Source organism: Rousettus aegyptiacus, unplaced genomic scaffold (genome assembly GCF_014176215.1).
Source record: "Rousettus aegyptiacus isolate mRouAeg1 unplaced genomic scaffold, mRouAeg1.p scaffold_m13_p_2, whole genome shotgun sequence".
Lineage (NCBI taxonomy): Eukaryota > Metazoa > Chordata > Mammalia > Chiroptera > Pteropodidae > Rousettus > Rousettus aegyptiacus.
In genome coordinates this window covers 79,699,163-79,726,626 of record NW_023416295.1, presented here as the reverse complement: position 1 = coordinate 79,726,626, position 27,464 = coordinate 79,699,163, and the positions used below count along the sequence as shown (strand labels likewise).

The following is a 27,464-nucleotide window of genomic DNA, read 5'->3' as shown; positions in this document are numbered from 1 at the left end:
GCTTTTGAAGATGGTAGGTTAATGACTTTATCTCCTATTTCTCTACATCAGCAACATAATGTACATATTTTCTCTAATGTAACCATTCAGATCTGATTTCACTCCCTAATTTGGAGGATTCTTGCATTATGTGAGTACAAGGGTAAAGTACAGCCTAGTTTCCAACCATAAAGACAAAAAGCCAGTTAAAACATCTCGAAGTCATGACCCCACCTATGACTCTGAATCTTGAAAGAATAAAGTTGCAGTCGAGAAGTTATTCACAAGAGCAACAGCAAACCTTCAAGGGTCCAGCAAAGGCAGAGATGAAATGTCCACTGAAGTAGCTGACAGTTGCAGCATCTTAATCAAATTGTCCTGAACACAGTCTTATGTCTAACAGTGCCTGGCTCCTCACAACTCCTGCTTATTTTCCAGTCCTGGAATTATAAACTTCTCATTGATTCTGAGAACTTTCAGAAATCTTTTTTAATGAATTCATTTGCTCCTGAAATAAAACATCCAATTCTCTTGCTTACTTCCAGGAATCCTAATTGCCAGGTGGTACCCAACAGTTTAACCTTCAAACCTTCATAGCTAAGAAAGTCCTTCACCGTTATTTATATTGGTAACTAGCTGAATTAACCATTCTTTTCCCCAGCTTGCCGTTCTCTCTCTCATCATCCAGAGAGTGCTGAAAAGCATGCTACATATATACTTTAGTCTCTGATACTAAAACAATTTGTTTTTGTATCTATATTGTAACACTTTTTATTTCAAATGGGGACATTCTTAAAAGAGATTTCCATGAACGAGAGTTGAGAGAGATTGAAAGAAGTTATATATGATTATCAATAGATCTGTGCCTAATGCTTTCCAGTTTATAGGGATGCTGATAAGAAAATAAATTGAAAAATGCAGAAGGTGGAACCAGCCCTGGTTATCTCTTATGCACATTTTCCCTACAGCTCTAGGCTCTTTATTCTACTTCATGCAATTTCAAGGCATCCTTGGCAACAAATGAAGAAATATAGGTCTGCTTTTTTGTTTGGTTGGGTTTTTATTTGCAGTACAGAAACATTCCAAAAACCTTCTACTATATGCTCCAAAAATACTGAATACCTTTAAAATAATCAGAGAAATGTGAACTTTGTAATAAAATGTCTATGCTCAAAATTAATTTGTTGATTCTAGTTAATATACTAATGAACATAATTTGAGTCAGTAATGAACTGAGGATAAGAATCATTTAAATTCCAGCAGAATTTGGAATCCAGAATAAAAAGCACTTGAAATATATCCCCATTTCCCCCTCCTCTGTAAGGTTCTATTAAAATGGCTATCCATTGTGTTTCAGTAGTCTGTCTGCTACATTGGGGTATAATTAAACCCTACCCATGATGTATGTGTAACTGCAACACAATATGCCCTAATAATGTATTATTTTGCATATGAAAGCATGTAAGAGGGTGTTTAAGAGTAATTTTGAGTCTTAGAAATTTTTGTTTGGTTGTTTGTCATAGATTATTCACTGTTGTCCCTCCCTTTATTCTTCTCACTTGCATCTGTCCAATAAAATAACAACTCAAAATCTTTCTGTCAGTATTTTGACTGTGACATTGTCCAATTAAAGAATTATTCTATTACTCATCATTGTATAAAAAATAAAGGCTAAATTTTTAGGCTAAAATTTCAAGCAAAGTGTTCTGTTTAGGTCTTATATTTAATCTACATTTAAAGCAACTCTGCCTCAGTAAATCTCATCCACTTGCCATCACACACAAATGTTTGTTTGTTTTTGTTTTCTTTTGTTTTTGTTCATATTTGTTTTATTTCATTCTTCTTTCGAGATGCATTGACAAACAAAGCAGAAAAATAAACCTTGAAAAGAACAGTTATGTAAACTCCCTGGTGAAAAAATGCTTTTTTCAAATGCTAATGTCAGATCATATTGTACATTTTATAATATTTAAAGACACAAGTAGTATATATTTATTTGGAAAAAATGTTTTTAAGTTCCTTAATAAAGTTTAAAGATGAAAGAAGATAACTTATAGGGTATACACAGACACATTGTAGTTATATCAACTCATTCACTTACAATTCTACTGCATTCAACATGAGCTACATTGTCTAAGTCTTAGCCCTTGTTTTTGATAAAGTCACAGATTAAAATAAGAAATGTAAGGGAAAAGTGAATTAATTCACAAAATATAGTATTTCTATGATATAGTGGTACACAAAGTGTTATTAGAATGTGAGTGAAAGACATGAGATAATCTGAATTTGACTGAGGAATAAGAAGGTCAGAAAAGGCTTCAGATGAGACATGATATCCTAACTGAGCATACAAGTTCCAGTAAATTTTGCAAGAAGTAGAAAAATAAAACAATATTCCAAGCAAAGGAAGTAACATGAGAGAAGGCAGATTTAGATGGTCAGATGATGGAAACACATGTATAGAAAAGAACAGAAAGGAAAGGAAGAGGAATGACAAGGCAAAGAGATGTATTAGACAGTGGGAAGGGCCAGACTAGAGATATAAAAGAATTAACAAAGAACTAGAGAAAAGTGGGAGAAACATAAAAAGATAAGAAGGAGCTACTTTCTTAATAATTTTCCTTTTACTAGTTTGAATAATCAATCTGAAAACCAGCTCTGTCTAAAAACTGACTAGAATAATATTAGTCCATTTGTGGAGATACAAAGATGAATAAAAGCCTAGAAAAAATTAATTTTGATCCTAGAAATTAATATATACACATTTTGAATTAATATGACAATTATGTTCAGTAGCTTCTGTTCTATTTGAGAAGCAGAAAGTGGAATGGGACATAAATAATTTCAATGATACTGTAATATTAACATCTAATGCAAAGTATATCTTAAACTGAAACTCCAAATATCTTTCTACATGAGTTTCTAATTCTAATACAGAAAATATATAATATACCATCTGTTAAGATTAACTGCTTTTAATTTTAGCTTTTGGTGAGTCTTGAGCAGCTTCCAAGTTTGATGCATTTAATACTTTAATGTTAGAACATATAGTACAGTGACTAATAGAAATAGAAAAATAGAGGTTTAAACAGATAGCGAGGTGCTTTTTGAGAAAGTTCAAATTCAATTTCCACTGATGACTTGGTATCATAGCTCTTGAAAAGATATAATATGATCAAGAAGTAAATGAACAGTGGGATTCTGGGGTAGATGTCACCATGCATACACATTTCTGAGTTTACAGTAGAGAATGGAATAAGAAAAAATGAGAAAAAGATGATGACTTGATTTGAATTAACTCACAGAACAGTCTGCCTGAATAAAATTTTCTTGGAATTTAAAAGTAGTAAGAAGAAGAAGGATAAAGAAAGACAAAGAGGAGGAGAAGGAACATTGAGAAAATACATCCAAAATTTAAGTTATTTCCTCAAAATAATTTAGGCTACGTAGGCTGAAAGTCTGCTGTCAATGACTCCTTCGTCACACAGTTCAGGCAATAGTATGTCTTGTGATAGCATTTATCCTACAGATGAAGATCATCAAATTTCCTATGGATCCCATCATCATAGCAATTAAATCTCCATGCCCCAGGCTTAGTGATCACTATCCTCACAAAGATGTTATCAACTAAATCTCACCTAGTCTCCATCAGTCATCCCAAGAATGTAACTTTTGCCACTACCAATTGTTCCTCCACCATGCCAACATTCCTATGAGAGAGATCAGTACTCCCTGGTCCTTTATTAGCCTTTCATACCCTTTCACTCTACATTTGAAAACTGGCATTCCAAAACCAACCGAATCTCCTTACTCTGTTGCTTCTCTGATGGTTGCTTCTCCCTCTTTGCTATTAAATGAACCCTGGTCTCCATTGAGGACATTATTACCCAGCATCCTTTTCTAGTGACTCCTGTTTATATCTCATACCTCAAGATGCTCATTGCTCCCTATTGCTCCTTTAGAACATAATTTTCTGACCTCTTTGTAAAAAGTCTCTGCTCTTCAATGTAGAGAAATGATATTATAAAACACTGATATTAATACGTAGGCATTACATGAAAAACAAAAAAAATTTGCATGGTGTAGGGGAGGGATAAATAAATGATGACGCATGAGCAAAGCTAGCTTTCTCCTGTTTCTGTATGGCCCATGAACTAAGAATAATTTTTGCAGACCAACATTTGTAATCAATTTGAGGTAAGGAACACTTATGTGGAACCTCAATTACTTAAAAAGTTTTCCTACAAAAATAATTTCATTCTTCACATTATTAAACATGTATTACAAAGCAGTGTACTTATTATTTTATTTGAATTATATCAATAAAATTTTGTGGCAATTTGTTTTCTGTCATGTTATTTAAATATATACATAATATCTTCAATTTTGCCTTTGTCCTGCAAAACAAAAATTATTCACTATCCAGCCGTGCACAGAAAAAGTTTATTGACCCTTTGTCTGAAATAAAACAACTAAGAACGATTGAGTTAATCAAAATTAGAGTTTTTATTTCTTTTTTTAAATTCAAAATTCTTCAAAGGTTTTGCTAGTTTCATTGTGAATCACTGAGATCCATGATATTATATTGCATTTTCTAAAAGCATTTGATCATGCCATTTTTAAAATCAGATCATCTTGTAAGCCAAATATTGCAAGAAAAACTTTTAAAAATGCATTTTAAAATAGGCTCTATTTCTTAAATAATAAAAATGAACTGATATATAGATCATTATTTGCATCCTTAAGGACCAATTATTTTTACAGCTTTCAAAGTAGATAACACCTCTAAGATGTGGGTCAACTCTATGTCGACAAAGTTCAGTAGCAATAACAAAACTCATTTTGAAGAAATAAAATATTAAGGGTTGACTGAAATTAATGTCATTGATTTAGAGCTTCACTTTTATATTTTATTCAAAAACAGAGGTATCTCCCAAACCAACTAATGGATATTTACACATTATCCTTATCTTAAGTTTATGTCTAATCAAACATATGATACTTAATAAAAAGACCTTATTCCCAGACTAGCTAGCTTCACTTATCAGCTTTTCATTATTGTCCCCTTGGATCTACCATTTTCTTATTTCTTTCAAGTCATACATGAGAATTTAACTTTGATTTTTCTAATAAACTGTGCTTTATTACAGGACCATGTTTTAATTAAACTCCATGAAAATAATTTATATAGATATTACTTACAAACTACGCAGCTTTTCTTTTTTATATCCACCAAGTGTAATGGGTTTGCATTTTAAATATTTATTAGAGGGGCAGTGATTTCATTGGACTTCATTCCACTTAGTCTCCCCTCCCTGGGTTAAGTCCATCGTACGTACACCCACTGGAGTATTCCCAAACTCCATTGTAATGAATAAGAATCCACAGTGGCTTTCAACTTATAATTCAATCAAATTTATAGCCACCATAGTATTCCAAGCCGATCAAGCCAATACCGTTCTATCCCAGCATATGCCTTATTTTTTTTTATCTCCTAATTTCTCTGATATACCAAGCCAAAAATCCAGGGCAAATGCCATATTATGTCTTACCTAAATGTCTTTGCAAATAACTTTTTCATTTGTAAAGTCTCTTTTTCATTTTCTGAGAGTAAATGCATATCACTTTCAAACCCCAAATTAAGAAATCATGTTTCTAAAAAAAACAAAGCCATCATTCCCCTTAAAAAGATATGCATTCAACTAGCTTTATCTCCACCTTATTTTGTTATCCCCATTGCAATTTTGCCAAAATTATTTCTTTAATATCACCTTCTGTTTCTAGATTTTAAATATCTCAGCAGTTCTTCAGTTTTACTCCAATTGAGCTCCCCAGAGTGAGGAACATATAACAGATTCTAAAAACAAACCTCTTATTCTTTAAAAACTCAAGTGCTCATTTTTTTACAGAAAAATATTTTCCACATTTTACTAAGTTCTTGACGGTCATGAACTTTGGGGGTAAGTAATTCACGCCACCAGGAAAACTGAATTACTTAATAAATATTTTATTAGCCATTGTATTAAAACTGGATTAGCTAACAAGAAAATACATCTCAAGTTTTGGAAATAAGACAAAAATGAACCAAAATCTCAAAAGACTGTAATGTTCTAGAAAAAAGTTGAAACAATTACATTGCATTAATCATTTAGAATGTACTTTCAGAATGACTTATATCAACTTTTCAAATATATTAGGCACAAAAATAATAACAGCTGTGAATATTGTTTATGAATGTATGATTCTACCTATCAGCTGACTGATGGAATTATTTAACAATTTTATTTTTATTAGTCAATTGACATTATATATATAATAAGTAAATAAATAAAAATACAAATATAGATAGAATATATATATATATATTTCTATGCTGATACATTCTATCTTTTCATTAATTAAAATGTATTTATTTTCCAGACTCTCAGAAAACACAGAACAACTTTAAAGACCTTAGTTGAAAATTCAAGCATGTTTATCTTAGATTCAGTCAGAGATTTGACCGAGTCTATTCACATAACTGGTTATAATTCTCTGATTCTCTCAGGGTTTCTCCCTCACTCTGGCAGTCATAGTCACCCTGCTTTTCCTCCTGCTCCTGTCTGAAAGACAGGGTGTTTTTTATTTCCTCTGATAGATTCAGCATCCAGCACATCTACCTCTGCCTCAAATACAGCCCATAAGCTAGAACCCTAAAACAAAACAAAACAAACAAAAAGGAGGACTCTCATCTTACTGCTCACTTTACTATTACTCTCTCAAAATCTGCCTGGGATTCTTAAGGCTTCTGAATACCTGGGTAGTTTGTTTTGTTCTTGTTTTTGTTTTTGTTTTTGTTTTTAATGTACCCCCCCCACCCTGGTTATAGCTAAATTTGCATGAAGACTATTTTATTGACAGCCCATTATTCCATATTAGAGTTGAAAATTCATTTATTCAACTTTATTTAAAGCTCTTTTTAATTTATCACATTCCTGATGTAATATTTTTCTTTTTCCTCTTCAAATTGAATGTCATGATATAAAGCAAATGATATCATTTCAAAAAGTGAGTGGTTTAAATTGAGGGACAACTGTTTCTAAGAATCTATTTAAAGATCTATCCATAGGTATATGTCCTTATGCTTCAGGGGATAGAATAGGGCTTTTCTTAGAGACATAAAACAAGTTAGAAAAGAAAAAAAAAAGATTAGAAGATGGTTTAAGTTTTTCAAGGGAAAATTCTTTTGGAAGACAGTGGATTTAGGTAACATAAAGAGAAGTCAAAGAAAGTAGTGAGCAGTCAAAGTTGGCTATGTTCTAGTTTAGTTCTGGATTATAAAATGTAATTATTAGAATAATTTTGATGATTAAAAATTTGAGTGTCAATTTGTAATATAACTTTCTTCCTTCTTCTTTTCATATCAGAGCACATTTGAAACAAACTAAATACAAGACCTTTAATATGTATTTTAAATATCGGCAACTTTTTTCTAACCAGCACAATTGAAGGTCCAAATCATGGTTTACTTTTGCTCAGTTTTAAATATGTAATTCTTCATATCATTTTTCTTCTCAAAGTATAATTCATTTTTTAACATTAAAACAATATAAAAGCATCAAATATTTTTTAAAGACTAAATTACTTATTATCCTACTACTCTACACTGGAAATTATTTTTACTTTAATATATTCCCTTGCCATTTTTTTTCTTGATTATATATTTGTAGCACAGATGAAATCTCATGCCACTTTATATGACTAGTGGCGACTATACACTTCAGAGAACAGGATATATCTATATCCATATCTATATGTCTCTACTTCTATCTCCATCAGCTCTTTCTCATCTCTATATCTATCTATATGTAGACATATACCTGTGTATAACTATATATATATAAAATATACAAACTTGTCACCTTTTTTCCAATCTCGAAAGTGCTTTAGTTTTCATATGCTTCATTAAAAGTAATTAATTTTGTGTTTTAAACATTTTTGTCTTTCTTAAACTTTTAAAATACATATTTTTTAAAATTATAAGACATGGTCATAAAAATATTAAATTGAATAATATGAAAAATTCCTCTCAAAGCCCAGGTTTCTCCCAGAAAACACTACTCTCAATAGTATTTTGTGAATTCTGGAAATATTTAAATTATATATATATATTATATTGTAATTGTTTTACATATTATAATAGTGAGATCATGTTAATTAGTCATATAAACTTTTATTACTGGATGGCATTATGTATCTGAACATATAGAAGAATATGTTAATTTTAATGACTTCTTAATGTTCTACTAGTCTCACAATGACGATTTATTCATTTCTAGTCTTTTATTGTTTTTTAATTTATAAATAATATTGCAATAGATTTACTTATTAAATGTCTTTAGGCATATGTGCAATATACCTAGAGGATAAACTCTATATTTAAAATTGCTAAATACATCATACCATAGTTCTTATGGATATATCTTAGTCCAGTAAAAATGTATGTGTGTTATTTTTGTTTTTGATTTCTATTTTAATTCTTGGATGGTCCAAGAACACACTCTTATGATGGCCATTCTTTTATACTTATGGAGACTTGTTTTATGGCCCACCATGTGCCCTTAAAAATGCCATGTATTCTGTAATTGTCAGGTGCGGTGTTCTGTAAATGTCAATTATGTCACATTGGGCAATTATGTTTATTAAATCTTCTATATCCTCACTGATTTTCTATTTACTTGGTATATCTTTTACTGTAAGACAAGTGTTAAAATTACTAGCTAAAATTGTCAATTTGTCTATTTCTTCGTTTCCTAAAATCTATTAAAGTGAATATTTCCTTTCAATCTTTCCCTAGCTTTGGGGAATTATTATTCCATGTTCCTTAGAGATTACAGTTTTGACGGTGGTTAATTAATAGTATCATAAATGATAGAGTTTCTTTCATTTTTTTTGTTTTTTCTTAATAAGCGAGGGGAGCATTCTACTACCGCATCATCTAATGGATGTCAAGTTATTTTTGACATGACGAATCTTGACATTGAAGCAGACTACAGTTCCCATCAGGAAGTTCTCTTCATATCATTTAATAAAATGTAGTAAATCACTAGAATATTGAACTTTTCCTAATTGGAATCTTTTTACCTTAGGGGTTGTGCGGGATAGTGCACATCTTACAATAAACAATATTATAATTTCATTTTAAGTTTTTATTTAGTCTGCTGATGGATTAAGACTTGACATCACTGTAGAATAACTCTGTATGATCGAAAGTAAGAATAAAAGATATGCAAAAGTTTAGTCGCAATGGATAGAGTCTAATATTTAGAAACTTAACTAATTATAGTCAACATTCTGACTCCATTCAAGTCTTTTGCTTAGCAGAAACTGTCTAAAGTGTTCAGTACATTGCATTATGCATGACCTAGATTTATGGTTTAAAAATTTGCAATTCTGGAAACTCCATGGCTCTTACTCCACAATTTATTATTTAATTTAATTATAGGAGCAGCATGAGACAAGAAGTGCCACAGAAATGGCTATTTATGTTGGAAAGCACAAAGAGGAACAAAGATGTGGTTGTTTCATTTATCATTAGTTATTATCGCTAAATAACTCAAAATCGTTTAAATATAAGTTAAAGGAAATATATAAGTTGTTATCAGAACTAGGAAACAATAGATATTCTTTCCAGTGCAAATAAACTGACATTTTATATTTCTTATTTATTTATTTTTATCTTTTCATGCTTAGAAATAATATCTAAGTTTGTTTTCCATTCTTAAAAATATAAGCAAAATAATTAAAGCATATGACTCCACATAAGTCTATTCCATCTTTTTATTTTGAGAACTTCCCTATAGTCTAGAGGGTTACCTTTAAATAAAAGTTTAAGCCTTGCCCTGATATATAACTTTGAAACTCAACTTATAGGTCTCTTCTTCCAGGAAACCGTCCTATCACCTAAGAGAGGGATTCCTCTACAAGGTGAGGTCCGCAATAGGATCTCCCTGTTTCAGGTGTTCCAAGCAGTGGGTATCCTCACTTTTAACTCTATTTTCTGTACCTAGAATATGGAAATTGTGCTTTTTATATCCTAATGACATGTTCATAACATGGAATCTGTTTAAAATCTTATAATTCATGTTGATAAACCCATTGAAATACATTAAATATGAATAAGGACTATATCCTCCCTCCAAAAGAGATAAGTAAATTTTAGATACCTATATTTCATATTGATATTATTTATGATAAAGTATCAATTTCCATTTGCTTTTTTTAAATTCTGAATAAAACATTGCCAAATAATGTTTTGATGTTTTAAATATCTTCCATTTCTACATGCTGGTACAAATTATAGCACAGATAAAAGGCATTGTCAAATAGCATATAGTGAATTGATTTTCTCCCCTCCCTCCATCCCTCCCTTTATTTCTGAGTGCTGGGGGGGAGGGGATGTGGAGTGGAGGGGCGGGGAGGGGAGGTGAGTGGAGGGGCGGGATGTGGAGGTGGAGGTGATGGGGGGGCGGGGAGGTGCGGGTGAGGGAGGCGCGGGATGGAGGGAGGGAGTGAGGGAGGGCGGGAGGGAGGGGTAGGGCTTGCGGCTGGAGGGAGGGAGGGAGGGAGGGCGGGCGGGAGGGAGGGTGCGTTAGAGGGGAGTTGATTGGGGGAAGGAACAGTGACTGAAGGCAGGCAGAATACATCCTTCCGTTCCTTCCTTCATTTACTTAAGGCCTTGCCTTACCTTCCTTCCTTCCTTCCTTCCTTAGTTCTTTCCTTTCTCCCTCCTTCCCTCCCTCCCTTTCTTTCTTCTTTCCTCTTTGGATAAAAATATGGCAATATTTCTACTCACTCACTAAATTTCTAGAGCTGGCCTAACCTAGAAACTGTCAACATCTAAATATCTTCCATTTCTACATGCCGGTAGAAATTATAGCATCTTTCCTGCAGCAGCTTCTCTTATTTATTATTTTCTATGCTTGCTATCTACATAGCTCAGAACACAGTTATATATGCTATCAGGACTAGAGAATTTGAGCTCCTGCCTTCAGAAAGTTTATAGCCCAAGACAGTCAGCAAGGTCAAATCAATACTTATCAAGTGATTCCTAATAAGTCCAATGCAAACACATGATTAAAGCAATATGAGTATAACTAATAGTATGCAAGTTGCTCAGTTTTCTCCTTACACTGAAATATGCAACACTTAACTGCAGAGAAATAATCTAATATGGGTTTATAAAGAAACAGAATTTCATTTATATTTCTTTTGAAAACCTCTAAATTTAGGTAGAAAAGTCATAAATAATTATAAGACACTAAGGTTTATATGAGTGCTTACCTAGTATGTCCATGATTTTCACACAGCAATGCAAATTAATTTTCTTTTAAATAGTGCATCATAATTGCATATTTTTTCTACACATACACGTACATTGTTATAGTATTTTATTTATATGTAATTGAATTTCCTGTCACATTTACATGTATCATACCTGAATACATACCTAAATTCATACCTGAATATATTTCAAATTTATCAGTCAGATGGTTGAGACATTTTAAGGTGTTTTTTATGTCTTTTTTGTTAAATCCAAATATAATTACTCCATTATGATTCATCTAGTATATCTGGTATAAATATTAAGTAAAGAAATTATAGGAGTTTCTTAATATCGGTTTTCCCAATGTCAGATTTGAAATGAGACTCAACAGACCTTAGGTGTGCCTAACACCAGAATGTAGTAAGAAGGATTGCTTTTATTTCTTAGAATTAACAACATAAATATTAGATTTTGTTACAGATAACATGAAAAGGTAACCTGTTTACAATTATCTCCACTAATAAAGACGAATAAGGTAAGAAAAAAAAAAGTCCAAATGCATTTTTATAAAACAGTAATTATGACAAACACTTGTGGATGGTAATAGTGTCTTTACTCCCTAGCAGCCTTCCTGCACAAGTGTACTACCTAGGAATGAATGCTACGTATACCATAGCTTGGTATGACTGGCTTGAAATAAAAATTGATTCTTAACTGGCCTCTTTATCTACTTCTATGACACCTCTTATATGCTAGGACTCTAAGTCCAAGACTTTCACTCTAAAATGTATGTCACACCAGCAGTAGGTGTCTATATGTGAGACTATGTGTGTGTAAGAATATGTGTGGCGTATATGAGTATATGCAAATTGTCACTTATTTGCATGCTTCGCATATTTCTTAAATATATATTAATGATAATTAAAATTATAGCTTTTATACTAAAATATAAAGAATTAATGGGACGTAAAAAAATTATATTGATTTTTAGTAAGAAATATGAGATTTCAATGAGATGTTTGAAAAATCCTACTAAAGTCACACTGGAAAAGTCAATGAAACTGTTCAAAATTTTTATTAAAGCAAACATAAGCAATAACATCAAAAAAACTGAAAATTTCCTAGAGACACAGAACCACTGCCAATCAATGTTTTAATGCAATATTAAAGTAAATCTCTAGTAATAGAAAAAGGACAGGTGTTAGGAAAGCTCAATAATTTTATTTGTGCTTGGAGAATTGTCTAAACATTATATTTCTTAAAAATATAGGTAATAAAATGTAGAAAAGTGATTTCTCCAAAACCCTAGATTGTGACAACTAAAACCCTGGATATTTTTAAAAGCCTTATGATATTGGAAGGATGGGTCTGGTGGCTTTATTTTACTCTGAATATGTCGAAAAATTATTAGCAATATCAAAGAAGGAGCATATTTTATGTTAAGTGTTCATATCACATAAAAATAAAGAGGATATTAGGAAACTTTTGGAGGTAATGGATATGTTTATGGCATTGAATATAGTGATGGTTTCACTGGTGTATACTTATCTCCATTTCATCTTGTTTTATACATTAAATATGTACAGTTTTCTGTAAAGCAGAGCCCTTGGTATGTATCAATTTTTTATTTGTACTCAGTAAAGTGGTTTAGAAAATTAGAAAGCTAAAATGATTTTTCTTTTGCAAATAGAGTTGAAAAACACTTATGTAATATTTGCATAACTTAATTTACTTGAATAAGTGTGATATTTTTTATTGTTGAACTGAAATAAATTTTAGATATGAGTTTAAAACTTGATTTGTTTATCTTGAATATATCATTTATCAGTTCAGTTCTAGATTACAATAATGGCCTCTAAACCCAGTTCTCTGCCTCTGTATGCAATTGCTTATAGTTTATCATGAATTATTCTATGAGAACTGTATTTTCATGCATGGCTTCTTTTCATATTATGCCAAGCTCAAAATCTTTGATATTCCATTATCTATGAAAACAATAGGTAGGCTTTCATTAATTTCTCAATGCAACCAGATACTTATAAAACTTACATTTTACCTTCTGATAAAATAATTTTCATAAAGAAACAGGAGGAGGAGGAAAAAAAGAAGGGAAAGAAAAAGAGAGGGAAGAGAGTGAGAAATTTAGCATATTCTGTGTTATATCTGCTCTGGAAATGACTCTAAGTTAGTGGTAACAGATGGCAATGTAAATAAATAATACAAATTATTAAATAATTAGAGATGAAATAGAAGAATGTTAGAATCCTGAGAAGCAAGGAACTTACTTTGCATGTAGAAATGTTGGGAACAAATTATCAGAGAAGAGGGAAAGTACTTGACAGAGTTCTGTTGAAAAAAAAACAATAACTGGGTATGCAAAGGGAATGATTCTGAGACACAGGGGAACAGTGCGTCACCCTCTGGAAATTATAGTTTGGTTCAGATAGAGAAAAATCTGTGCTTATGCTCTGCACTGGAGTGGCAGGAGTGAGATAATATGTCATTTTAGTTACATCTAGTGTGTTACATCGATGACATTATGTATCATTTCAGTGATATTTCATAACCTTGCGGGAGCCATTAAGAATCTGCATTTTTAATACATGTATTTGGAGGTTGTAGATGGATTAGACTGACTAGCAGTTGGAGAATGGCTATTAGAAAATAAGTTGCTAACATATTTAGTTTAAAAATGATGAGACTCAATTATGTGTGTTATTATAGGAACAGATAAGTAGGGATAAAATTAATAGCCACAAATTATTGAGCACTTACTATGCTATGATAGCTAATTTTATGTGTCAGCTTAGGTAGGGGTGACTGTTCAAAGGTTAGTCTTGTTTTGAAAGTAGTTTATAGATGATGTTAATAATTACAATTGGTTGCTTTTAAGTAAAGAATAATATGGGTGGTCCTTATCCAATCAGTTGAAGGTCTTAGCAGCAGGTGTCTGAAGGATTTCTTTCTTCCTAAAGAACCGTTGCTCAAGATTGCAATCTTAACTCTTATCTGAGTTTCCAGCCTGCCAGATTGCCCCTGTGATTTCATGAGTTAATTTCTCAAAATCCCCTCTTCCTATCTCCCTCTTCCTCTTTCTCTCAGAAGTACACATATGCATATACATACACTATTGATTGTGTTTTCTAGAAAATCATGACTTGTGCTCATGCCCTATCTCATTTAAACCTCAAAAAACTGGGAGTAGTTATGATTTTCTTTCATTTTAATAAGCATAAACCTAAGCTTAGGGTTTTCAACCCTCCCTAAGTTACAGAACAAACAAACAGAAAAAGAATCTGGGTTTAAGGGAGGATTTATGATTCTGGGTATCATGTTGTAATCAGTGAAATGTTCTTCCCTTCTCAAGCTCAAACTTGTTTATCTGATTTTCGGTTTACATGGTAAAATTGTAAATAAGTATATTTTAATTTTATACATGAATTTAAATGAATTCATATAATTATATGAATTTTCAAGTTGTAATACAATGAGTAATTGTATCTTTTATAAAACAAAGTTCTTTTTTGAAAAGAAAAAGAACATATCCTCTTAAGCAAGAAGCTTTTCAACTGAAAAACATTTTTTCTATTTTAAGACCCGTCATTTTTCAAATAAAATATTTACTACAGCTAAAGCAGTCTACTCACTGCCTTTTCTAAATAATGTATGTCATACTGTGTCACAGTTTTTTCCCCCCACAGTTTGCCATGTCCAAATTTCCTTCCCCCACATCAAGTGTTACTGAAAAAGTCTGTGTCTTTTGAGTTCTAACTCAGACCTTCTTTACTTATAAATTATGTCAATCTCTTACCTCTTTTCTCTACAGCCAGGGATTTCTTTTGTAGCAAATAAAATTAGAAACTGAAATTAAGGATAGAAATTCATTATCCTTAGTTTATAAACACTACAGGACTCTTTAATTTTAGTGCAAAACTAATTAAAATATTTTATGACTCATCTCTAATAAAATATTGCTGTTTGCCAATAGTTTAAATATTGGCAAAGCCTGCCATATTCATATGAAATGGACCATTAGCTATTTATGGAGATACTTCCTTTAGTTTATATGGAATTTTATGTTTATATGCACACAAAAGGTAACCTTGACAAATATAGAATATATCTCAAAGCTTTTTCAAAGGACTTTGGAAAATGCCATTACAAAGAGTTTAGGCTTCATCCTGTACAAAACTAGTGAAACAAAAATTCCTAAAGAAGATAAAATCAAATGATAATTTTAAAAGTTAGATAATAAAAACACCTAGGAAATACTTTATGCGAGATACTTTTCAAAGTGCTTTATATTTATACATTAAACACTAGGATAGTACTATTGGTAAAGTACTGCTATTATCACCATTTTAAAGATAATGAAACTAAGGCACATAGAGATTAGGTAATTTTCTCAAGGTCAACAGCTAGTAAGGAATAGACCCAATCACCTGCAAAATGATGCCTATGAGAAGATCTACGATTTTTATAACCTTTTAGTGTTTTCATAATTTTCTCAAATATATTAAAAAATAGGGAATCAATAACAAACAGGAATTGTTAAGAAAGTGTACTTAGGTAATACTACTTGAGGGTATCAAACTACTATTTTGAAATAGGTGTAGGTTTCTTTCAGGCTTGAAGAATAAGAAAGTCATTTAAAATTAATCAAAGTTTTAAAGAATTTCAACAGGACTCTTCAGTGACACCAACATAAATTTATCTGGGGTTTTTGGGTTCTGGTATTTTGCATGTTTGGAATTTCCCTCTAGCCTAATGAACCAGTTCTCTTGTTGACAGCATCAGAGTGAAACCAGTAGGATGAGAGCACCGACTGCTTCTTGGTGCCCACTCACCAGTCTGAGAATACACTGATTCATGCCTTCTCCGAATCAAACCTGGCATCTTCATAACTAGCAGCTTCTGCTGCCATCTAGAAACAGTCCTATATAAGTATATCAAATACATTGTTTTAAAATTTCTCTAAATATACACATGATAAAAGTAAATGTACCATATATAATCTATGGTATCTGCATTTTGTTTTCCACTTTAACTGGCTTGTTTACTTCATAATTATTAAATCAATTATTCAGCCATTTAGCATGGATATGAATAACAGTGAATACCATTTTCTATAGAATTTCATTGTGAAACATAACCATGAAGATGTTTAAGCAGCTTCAGGTATAATGTATGGCAACTTAGTATATGCTTCTCTCAATATTTTTGGTAAACCTTTGTTTTCTCAATGTCCCTTTAGTCTGAATCCATAAAGCCATGTTAAACATGTAGGGAATTAAAGACCTGGGATGACTATTTATTTTACAAGTGATTCTTTTCTATATTATAAGTAGTTTCTTATTTTAATATTACATTTAACACTTAGTTTACATATTTAAGCAACACGAGCACCAAAACATAATGAAAGTTGTTTTTGGATGTGAAAAAATATATTTTTCCTTTTTTGAAACACTAATCAATTGCACAGCTGACTCTAAAAATATTCTGCATGGCAATTTATGATTTAAAAAAATGAAGAAAATGTTTCATGGCAATTACTCCTTAACTCTTTTTCTACCTTCACGCTCTCCCTTCTCCTTTATCCCAGTCATTCTGAAAATAAAAAATAAAATATAAAATAAAATAAAATAATCTTAGTTAAAAAATTAAAATGTATTTAGAATTATATTATGTAGAATGTAATATGAATAGGGACAATAAGACCCTAATTTTGCTGTTGATGAAAATAAGTTTCCAAGAAGAAAAATGACTTGGCCATGGTCACATGATCAACCGTTGGCAGAGACTCTATCTCAAGTATATTCACTACCAGAATATTTCAGTTTCCAGAAGTTTTTCCTATAAAAAAAGCATCATTTATTATTCTACAGCCTTTTTGTGATGTGAAATATCTAATACTACTTCCCTATTTCATTAATCATATTAAGAAAGTATTTTTTAGATTTATGAAATGGAATAAAAATGCTAATAATATGCATCTGATTAAAGAAAATATTTATATTTATCTAATAATCATCATAATGAAATGTTGGTATAGATATTTCTATCTTATTGTGAGGAAATTGAGGCTCATCGGAAATAAGAAACACATCTCAAGTCAACCAGCTGTTCTTAAAGCAGCGATTATAACTAAAAAAAAAAAATTAGAAGATTTTAACCTCCGTTAAAAAAACTCTGTTAAGAGTTAGAGTTAGGGTTGGTCAATGAAAATTATTAAAGGTAAATAGAATAAACATATTGATATGGATATCAAGATTCCAATTTACTGTAAAATTTATTTAACCTTTAAAATTTCTCACTCTTCTATACTTACTTAAATTATATAACAAAAAATTGATAGGAAATACCCACTATCACTGGGAAGGAAATAAAAGCCTTACAAATATAATTTAAAGAGATCTAATAGGTACCTATAAAACACTGTTCCTATCATATGGAAAACATTTATAAAAGCTGTATTAAGCCATAAATCAAATTTTATCACTTTCCAAGTCACTATTATAAAAATTTGTTTCTAAATTCTACAAATTGCTTTAAAACCATTTCCACATTTTTGTGTATTTAAAAACAAACATCAGAATAACCCACATGAAATACAAACATATGATGAAAATTTTAAAATATTGAAGTTAAATAATATTAAAATATTCTTGGACCTCTTAGATGAAGATTAAGCAACATTTAAAGAAAATTATACAGTCTTCAGTGTTTATATTACAAAAGGAAAAGAGAACACTGACATTATGATAGAAAAGACCAAATAAATTTAAAATTTGGCTTTTTAAAAAACAAATGTGAAATTTATAAATATAGACCAAAGTTGATCATGAAAAAAGAGAAAAGATACTCGTAAATAATATTAGGACAGAAGGAAAAAATACAACAAATGAACTATTAAAAGAATACTAAGAAGTTATAGAAACATTATGCTACAAATTAAAAGTTTAGGTGAGATCAGTTTTTAGAAATGTATGTTACCAAAACTAATTAAAAAATAAATGTAAAATGTAATCCTGAACTGCAATAAAATGAATATTTAAAAATCTTCTCACATAAAAACCAACACTTTATGTAGCTATATCCATAGTGTAACTAGAACAAGATTTTAATAAAATAGAAAGTATAAAACTTAGGATGGAAGAAACAATAATGTCATTATTAACAAATAATACAATAATCCGGAAAAAAAACAGGCATTGGTGAGGAAAGTAAAACAAAGGGAATGAACATTCTGTTGCTTGTAAGAGTATAAACACTATTTATTTATTATTTATTTATTCAAATAATATTTTTATTTTTTGATTATAGTTGGCATACAATATTATATTAGTTTCAGATGTACAACATAGAGATTAGACATCTATATAACTCATGAAGTGATCACCCCAATAAATCTAGTATCCATCTGGCACAGTACATAGTCATTATAATATTATTGACTCTATTCCTTATACTATACTTTATATCTCCATAATTATTTTCTAACTATCATTTTGTACTTCTTAGCTCCTTCCCCCTTCTTTACCTACTCACCCCCAACCTCCATCCCATCTTGTAACAACTCAAAATGTTTTCTGTATCTATGAGTTTTTCTGTTTTTGTGTTTATTTTGTTCTTTAGATTCCACATGTACATGAAATCATGGAGCATTGGTCTTTCTTTATCTGACTTACTCCACTCAGCACAAAACCCTGTAGGTCCATCATTAAGTATCTTTTTCCATTCCTTTAGTTTTAGTCCATGTGTCTTTTAATCTGAAGTGAGCATCTTGTAGGCAGCATATGTAAGAGTCCTATTTTCTTATCCATTCAGCCACCCTATCTTTTTATTAGAGTATTTCTTACTCATTTGAAGTACATGTTAATAGATATGTAGTTATTGTCATTCTTTATTCATTTTTTTGATACATATTTTTTCTTCTTAAAGAAGCCCCTCCAACATTTCCTATAATATTGGCTTGGCGGTGATAAACTCTAGCTTTTCTTTGGGAAGTTTCTTATCTGTCCTTCAATTCTAAATAATAGTTTTGTTGGGAAGACTAATTTTGGTTTCAGGTCCTGGTTTTTCATCGCTTTGACTGTTTTGTGCCAAGCCCTTCTGGCCTGCAAAGTTTCTGTTGAGAAATCAGCTGACAGTTTTTCAGAAGCTCCCTTGTAGGTAACTTATTGTATTTATCTTGTTGCTTTTAAGATTCTTTCTTCGTATTTAACCTTTGGCATTTTAATTATGATTTGTGTGTGGTGTAGGCTGTCAGTAAATTTAGGCACAGACCCTGTAAGAAGAATGTCTTCAACTCCTGCAGTCTTTTGTCTTACTCAGCCACAACCTTCGCTGGTTTTTCACACTGGAACCCTAGGCTGGGAGGCCCAGTGTGGTTTTGAGACCCCTCATTCCTCAAGGAAGGGAGAGGGCTCTGCGGCCAAGATAACACTCCTAATTCTCTACTGTCACATGCAGTTGTGACACTGATCATTTCATGTCTTTGCCCCTCTTACCAGCTTTGAGGTGACCTCTTTTGTAAGTCCCTAATTGTATGACTTCTGTTCAGCCAGACCTGAAGCAACTCCTAGTAATGGTTGCTCTGTAATTTCATTATAATTTTGGTGTGGTCATGTTAGGAGGAGTGCACAGATCTATGCAATCTTGGCCATCTTCCCAACACCCACATAATTTAGTAATCAATTTGGCCATGTTTAGTACATTTGAGGATGCATATACCATATAGGCAAACAATACCGCTTATCGAGCAGTAGTCTCTCAATGTCTTTATATAGGTACCATGACATATGCACAAGAACATAGTGTTGCTCAAATTGTTTTATAAATCAATAATTCTTTTTTTGAGTTTGTGATAATTCTAAAATATGATACAAAAATTCTTCATTAAAAGAGTATTGTCAAGTGTAGACTTCTGTCTTAATTTTTTACCCTAAACAGTGCTTTAAAATAAATAAAATTGACAACATTATATAATAGAAATGTCACAGAACTAAGCCCTAGTATGATTGACTCTCTTCTAGGTTTCATTATTAATTAGCAACTTAATCATATACTACTCTATTACATATTTCTTTCATAATTAATTGATAAAAATACTAGTATTATTTGATATATACTTAAATTAGAATACTAAGTACAATAAGACAATTAAACATTTTCCACAGAGCATGGCTGAGAGTACTTGATGCACACTAATGCCTGTGCTTACCAGCTGCTGCCCTTGAACACCCCAGGCCGCATACTGCAAGATGGAGTCCTCTACTTCTGGAGGATTTAACTCCCAAACTTCCCTTGAAAAAAGGTAAATATTTTTACATGAACAAATTGACATCTATATCAACAATCTAGTTGGAAAATTGCTCAGGAAAACCAGAAAATCAAAGAACTTACCTGGTGTGTATGTTGTAAATCACATATGAAGCAGTATATGAATAATGAAAAATCTGAAATTAAAAAAAAAAAAGGTTATTGACCATAATATGAAATAAAGGCTCTATCTTATGTTTATATATGTTCTTATTAAAGTCCAAGAAATTCAAGAATTAGGTTTAGAGAAATCAAAGTGTGAAATATTCTAGTTTTGGAATTTATTACCTTCTCTGAAGTAATAGATTTACTGCAATAGCTTCGAACTCTTCTGACCATCAATCACATCCATTATTCAGTCTACTCTATACTTAATATGATTGTGATTGTAATGCTACTTTGTTCAAAGTATTGAATAATTCTTCATTGCCTATGAAATAAAGTTCAACCTGTTTCAATGATGTTCAAGAATTTGGGTATTTAGGGTTCTGCCTGCTTTCCCATCCTTATCATCCACTAATTCCCTTTACGTAGTCTATCCTTCAATAGCATTAGACAAATTCCCTCTGCATATCTTGAACTTTAACTTATTTTTTTTTTCTAGGACATCTTTTCACCTTCCCTAATTTAGGAGGAAATTTTCCATTGTTGTAATACAGCCTATGCAGAGAGCTTATTTTGATCTCCTCAATTGAACTCCATCTCTCACAGTTCACTCTGAGTCTTAGGACACTTCTCATCCTATAGTGTAAACTATATAACTATTTTAAGTACCTGTCTCCTTTGCCCACAAGAATGTTTTCAGGTCCATTTGTGTATTATCTCTACATCCTCCACATTACCTAATACAGTGCCATGTTTGTATGCTACATGCAATCAATATTTATTGAAAAATGATTCTGATGAAGAAAAACTCATATATCTTGAGGTATTTATTGGCAGAAACAAGGTGGGATACCACCACCCTCCTACTCCTTCATAGTAATAGTTCGAAATCATATATTAAATAGTTGATTGCAAGAATATAATATTCAAGAGATTTTATTTTTTTAAATTTTTAAAAGTATGGTTATATATTTATATAATTTATAAAATGATCCCCTTGATTACTCTAGCAGTCATCTGGCACTACATATAGCCATTACAATAATATTCACTATATTCCCTTTCCTGTACTCTACATCCCATGGTTGTTTTGTAGCTACTAATTTGAACTTCTTCATCTCTTCATCTTTTACATCCTAGCTTCTCCAAACCCCATGCCCTCTGGCAATCACCAGTTTGCTCTCTGTATTTTTGTCTGTTGCAATCTAGTTTTTGTTCTTTAGATCGCACTTTTAAGAGAAATCATATGGTATTCGTCTATCTTTCTCTGTCTAACTTATTTCATTTAGCATAACATCCTCTAGGTTCATCTATGTAATTGCAAATGGTAATACTTCATTTTTATGGATGAGAAATATTCCATTGTATATATGTACCAGAACTTCTTTATCTAATTATCTATTGATGGGCATTTAGATGCTTCCATATCTTAGCTATTGTGAATAGTGCTGCTGTGGACATAGGGGTGCACAGATCTTTATGAACTAGTGTTGCTTTTCTTTGGAGAAATAGCCAGAAATGCAATTGCTGGATCAAAAAAAAATTCTATTTTTAATTTTTTGAGAAATCCCCAAACTGTTTTCCATCGTGGTTGTACTAATGTGCACTCCTACCAACAGCGTGTGAGAATTCTTTCTCCACATTCTTGCCCACACTTGTTTTTTGATTTATTGATGATAGCCAATCTGACAGGTGTGAGGTGATATCACATAGTGGTTTTAATTTGCATATCTCTGATAATTAGCGACCTTAAAAATCTTTTCATATGTCTACTGGCCATCTGTATGTCTTCTTCGAAGAAATGTCTATTCAGATCCTCTGCTCATTTTTTAATTGTATCATCTGTTTTATTTTTGTTGAGTTCTTTATAAATTTTGGATATTAATCCCTTGTCAGATGTATCATAAGCAAATATATTCTTCCAAACAGTAGGTTTTCTTTTCATTTAGTTGATGGTTTCCTTTGCTGTGCAAAAGCTTTTTAGTTTGATGTAGTTTGTTTATTTCTTTTTCTTTTATTTCCCTTGTCCTAAGAGATATATCAGAAAAAAAAATTACTAATAATATCAGAGAGTTTACTGTGTATGTTTTCTTCTAGAAATTTTATGGTTTTGGATCTTGCATTTAAATCTTTGACCCATTTTCAGTTTATTCTTGTGTATGGTATAAGAAGACGGTCCAGTTTCTTTTTTATTTTTTCATGTATCTGTCCAACATCATTTGTTGAAGAGATGATCATCAAGATATTTTAGTACCATCTTATTAAGAATCCTGTTTCTTTTCATAGGCAGCCTTCTCAAGGATCATAGCACCCATGATGGGATGACACAAAATTCCAAAGATAGAACCATAGTGAATAATGCAAAAATATCTCTAAATTTTGGTTATTATTAATTAGAGGTGATGAAATAGAATACAGAGTAAATGAGGAAAATTGCAAAAGATGAGTTAGGGAAAGAGATGATAAATATGTTACATTTCAATGGAAATTATTTTTCTATAAGCTATCTGGATCTAATGAAGGACGTGTTTCTTTATCTGGCTATATTAATTTATGTTATTATTTTCAGGATTTACAGAAAATGTCTACACTTCTATTTCCAGCATGCAATTATAAAAAGCCTTTTTTTATTTCTATAGTGGATATGCATTGTACAAATATTATAACATGGCCAATTAAAATTCTCTAGAAGTCAAACTGTTATTTCTTCTCACTGCAATAATAGCTTCAATTACATATGGTTGGCCACATATTTGGTAAAGCAATACTAGTATTCTCTCTTTGCATTGCAATTACAATTCTTTTCCCATTTGTTGTAACACTGTGTTTTATAGTGAAGCTTTATTACTTTGGAATAACTATTAAATTTGAGATTGCTTTCACTATAGAGTTACAGAAGCAAAAATAATTTTTCCTGATGTCTATTTTAACATTAACATTGTATTCTATATAATTCCATATTGAATACAAATGTTAAACTTTGAATTCACTACTATTGCTGACAGAGGTGAGAAATGTGACCACCTCTATAAATATTTTTATTTCATCTCGGAAATTTCTGTTGCCAAAGCAAATTGCCAAGCGAGTACTCGATCTTCAAATCAGACAAATGTGTAAATGATATTATGAGTAAAAGACTATAAATCCCATTCTGTTAATCACCTAACACACTGTACCTGAATTCTAGGCTCCCATTCATCTTGAGGGAAAGAGTTCCTCTTTTAGTCAAAGCAAGCCAAAACAATCATTGAGACAAAACTGGTTATAACCATTGAGTTTTGGTCTCTTTCTACAGCATTTGTTATAGAGGTTACTGGCTCTTCTCAATTTATGAATACAAAGGACAAACATGTCCTCTAAATTATGAGATTTGGAGAGAGAGAAACATAAACCATTTTCTGTTTTGTAGTTCTTAGCTTGATACAGCATTTTTCTCTCTCAGCTGATATGCTGAGGTGGAAAACAATAAAGAAGTTACCTTGATTTGTCTGCAAACCCACAGCAGGTTCAAGTAATAAATTTCAGGGTTTCAGTTTCATGTATAGGTGTCCTACAAAACCAGCAGTTTGCCATCTACAGATAACTAGCCTTTTGCTCTTAGCTCTTTCCTCTAAATACACTGTCTTGGGTGTGTGTGTGTGTGTGTGTGTGTGTGTGTGTGTGTGTGTGTGTGTTCCCAGAAGATTGGAAACACTTCTTGTTTTATGACTTTCCATAATTAAAATAACATTCTATGTCTACAACAGAGTATAAAAAGTATGAGGTAGGAGGAATCCGAAATAGGGTTAAAGGTAGTTTCCTTTTGATTTATTTGAGTACATAAATTTGCAGCAATTTTAAATGAGGGCTTTTTCAATGAAAACTTTTTTTAGCTTTAGTGAACATCTGTACTAAGGCACACTGGTCTAAACTCACTCTGTGTCAATTTGCATCTCTCTCTCTTCTCCCCTCTCTTTCATTCTTTAATTTTCACTCTCTCTCTTCCCTTTGGAATGCATTTCCATTCTATTCTTTTTTGGCATCCCTCATGTTTTCTTATTCTAAGTTCCTCTGCTACATTGGCTAGGTAGGTCTTGTTTCATGGTGCGAGTATAAAATTGGAGTCACTAAAGGTTAGAAACAGTCTTTTTCTTGTAATAAGTGGCTGCTGCATTATAAGAGCCAGACTGAGCATCTGATGAGATCCTTGGGGACAAAGGCATTTCACAGTCAAAAATCACATATTCATCCCATCTCTGCAAATGATATTCCACTGCTTGTTACAGAATGTGAATAGTTACAGCAAAGGTAGTGGGAATACGGAAAATCTGATATATAATATGTAAAATCTTAATCAAAGCCTCCTCTTGGAAGTTGGACTTGAGATGTACACACATTTCATCTCATGATGCCAAAAGGTATTTTTTGGAAAGTATAGAAAGTGTCATAAAATCCTGCAATGCAATCTAATCCCCATTGTCTCTACATTACTTTGGGAGCCCCAAGAGGAGGATGATTACTAAATGATTATTACTGAGTAGCATAATCAATTCTCATTATTTGCTGTAGTTATGTTCTATAAGTAATTGTATACACTGAGTTGGCAATACTGTATTAGTGCCCTAGGAGGAATATAGGATTAGGTTCCTTTGAGCCTCTGGTCACAACATTTCCATCAACCAATCAATACATAGCCTTATTTCATATGTTTCTTTTTGAAGACACTGTATCTGATATTTAATATTAATTCATTAGTATTTTACTCATGGCCAACAGCATTATAACTCATGTAGGAGCAAAGCTTATCTAACATTGGTACTTTCTCTGTGTAATGCATCACAGCCTTCTTGCTCCTAGAAACACTAGACAACACTTCGGCACTGTGCTTGAGAGTTATCTTAAATAGCAAAACCATCAAACAAGTACCAACATGCAAAAAATCAAAATGATCATGAAAAAGACATTAATATATAGAATAAAAAGCTGAAATAAGAAAGCAGAATGTCTCCTTGTATGATCTCAGCTGGGAAAGTGTGCACCATGCAACTCGAATGTTCAGCAGCTCTGCATATGTCTATGTATGACTGAGAAAGCACAGTGAGTGTTGATTTTGAGGTTACAAATAAATTTTAGAAAGTAGGCAAATTTGCAAATTCAGAATCCACAAATAATGAAGTTTGCCTATAGTAGTAATATAGACCTAACCTGAAATATTAGCGGAAAAAGAAAACGCAGTCTTATTAAGGGCTGCCAGAACTTACACGCCAAGTGTAGAAGATAAACAGAATGGTGGAATACATGCTCTGTAAATGCAAACTAGCTAGATCCGTTTATTTATCAAATGTTTGTTAAACAACTTGTTTGATACAGTCACTGCACTAAGCATTATGAAAAAGTGGTGAAAATAAAATTATTTTTTAAATAGAATAAAATACAACAGCGTACCAGTTTTTATTCCTATCTGTCATTTTATAAACATTTATGGAATAGTAATTATGTGAAAGTTCATAAGTTAAGTACCTTCCCAAATGCAAAGACCATAATAACCATGAGCCCTGTCCCCAAGGAGCTCTGATCCAGTCAGGATGACAAGGTTAAGAAACATTACATTATTACAGGGCACTCCATTGTAGGTCATCGCTAAATCATGACTCAGAGATTATAAATTTATAGGCTTTTCTGTCATAGAGAAGATAAGATTTAAATTAGGCATTAATGGGACAAATATAGCTGAGAAAATGCAGCAAATGTACAAAATTTAAGGTAAGCTTATATATAACAATTTTTAAATTGAACATTATATACCAAACTCTTCTGAGTATTTTACATATATTATATCATTTATTATTTAAAGAAACTTCAAAAAGTAGATGTTATTATTCATAATTCAAATGATAGGCTCTGGTAGCAATGGAAATTTAAGTAGGAGATGGAAACACAATTTGAGCCCATCTTTGTCTGAATACAACTCATGCTGTTACTTTATCTCTCTGCATACTCTCAGGGAGCTAGGACAGGAAGCATGGCTCCATCTTTGCAAAAGATTCTTTTCTGAAAGACTTATTAACCCACCATCCAAAGATTTATTGACAGGAGTAGGTGTGAATTAATTGTGATTACCACAGTTAAGAGAGATTTCATTTTGGAAAGATGATCTAATATATTAGATTAAAAATGTAAATCTTCCCCGTTAGCTGTTTTTCACAATTGTTTCTTGGAATATCAGTTATTACCTAAGACATCGATGGGAATTCATGTCAAGAAGAGTTACACTTACAAGAAAAAGGAACAGGCTATTTTAGTAATTTATGCTTAAATTGGAGGTTTATATGTTCGAATGCCAAGCCTTATTTTGCACTGCAGTTAAACTGCTGAACTGGTATAAAGAGTATGTATGTTCATGGACTGGAGAATATTTAAAGTAGGATTATGAATTTGCCATTGACCTCAACAGTTGAGAAAACTAACCTATGAGAAAGCAAGACTAAGTAAAAAGTATTTATGAAAGAATGCCAGAGAGAGAAACACAAGAGAGGCAAAAGAGTGTTTGTTTCTTTTGGAAGTAAGACGCAAAATTTCACTCTAGAATAATGGAATACCTTTTAAAATGAGTGACTAGTAATTGTGATGTTAAAAAAAAAAACATCTTTATTATGTAGTGAAGAACTAGATTATCACGTAGGGTACTCTAATGTACTACATACAATTCACTAAATTATAGGCTGCAGCTCTACAATTTAAGTACTTTATATAAAAAAGAAGGTTTTGTGAACAC

At 31.7% G+C, this 27,464-nt stretch overlaps 1 protein-coding gene across 4 annotated transcripts in view; it reads right to left on the bottom strand.

The window, feature by feature from the left end:
• The window catches only part of DPP10 (dipeptidyl peptidase like 10), a 1,197,668-nt gene that overhangs the window by 105,014 nt on the left and 1,065,190 nt on the right, over positions 1-27,464 (bottom strand). For all 4 annotated transcript variants that reach the window (XM_036237031.1, XM_016124277.2, XM_016124278.2 and 1 more), the window contains exons 6-7: positions 20,690-20,742; positions 20,508-20,589 (exon numbers count right to left, since the gene is read on the bottom strand). In XM_036237031.1, coding sequence (XP_036092924.1) covers positions 20,508-20,589; positions 20,690-20,742 — 135 coding nt within the window. The remainder of the gene's footprint in view (positions 1-20,507; positions 20,590-20,689; positions 20,743-27,464) is intronic.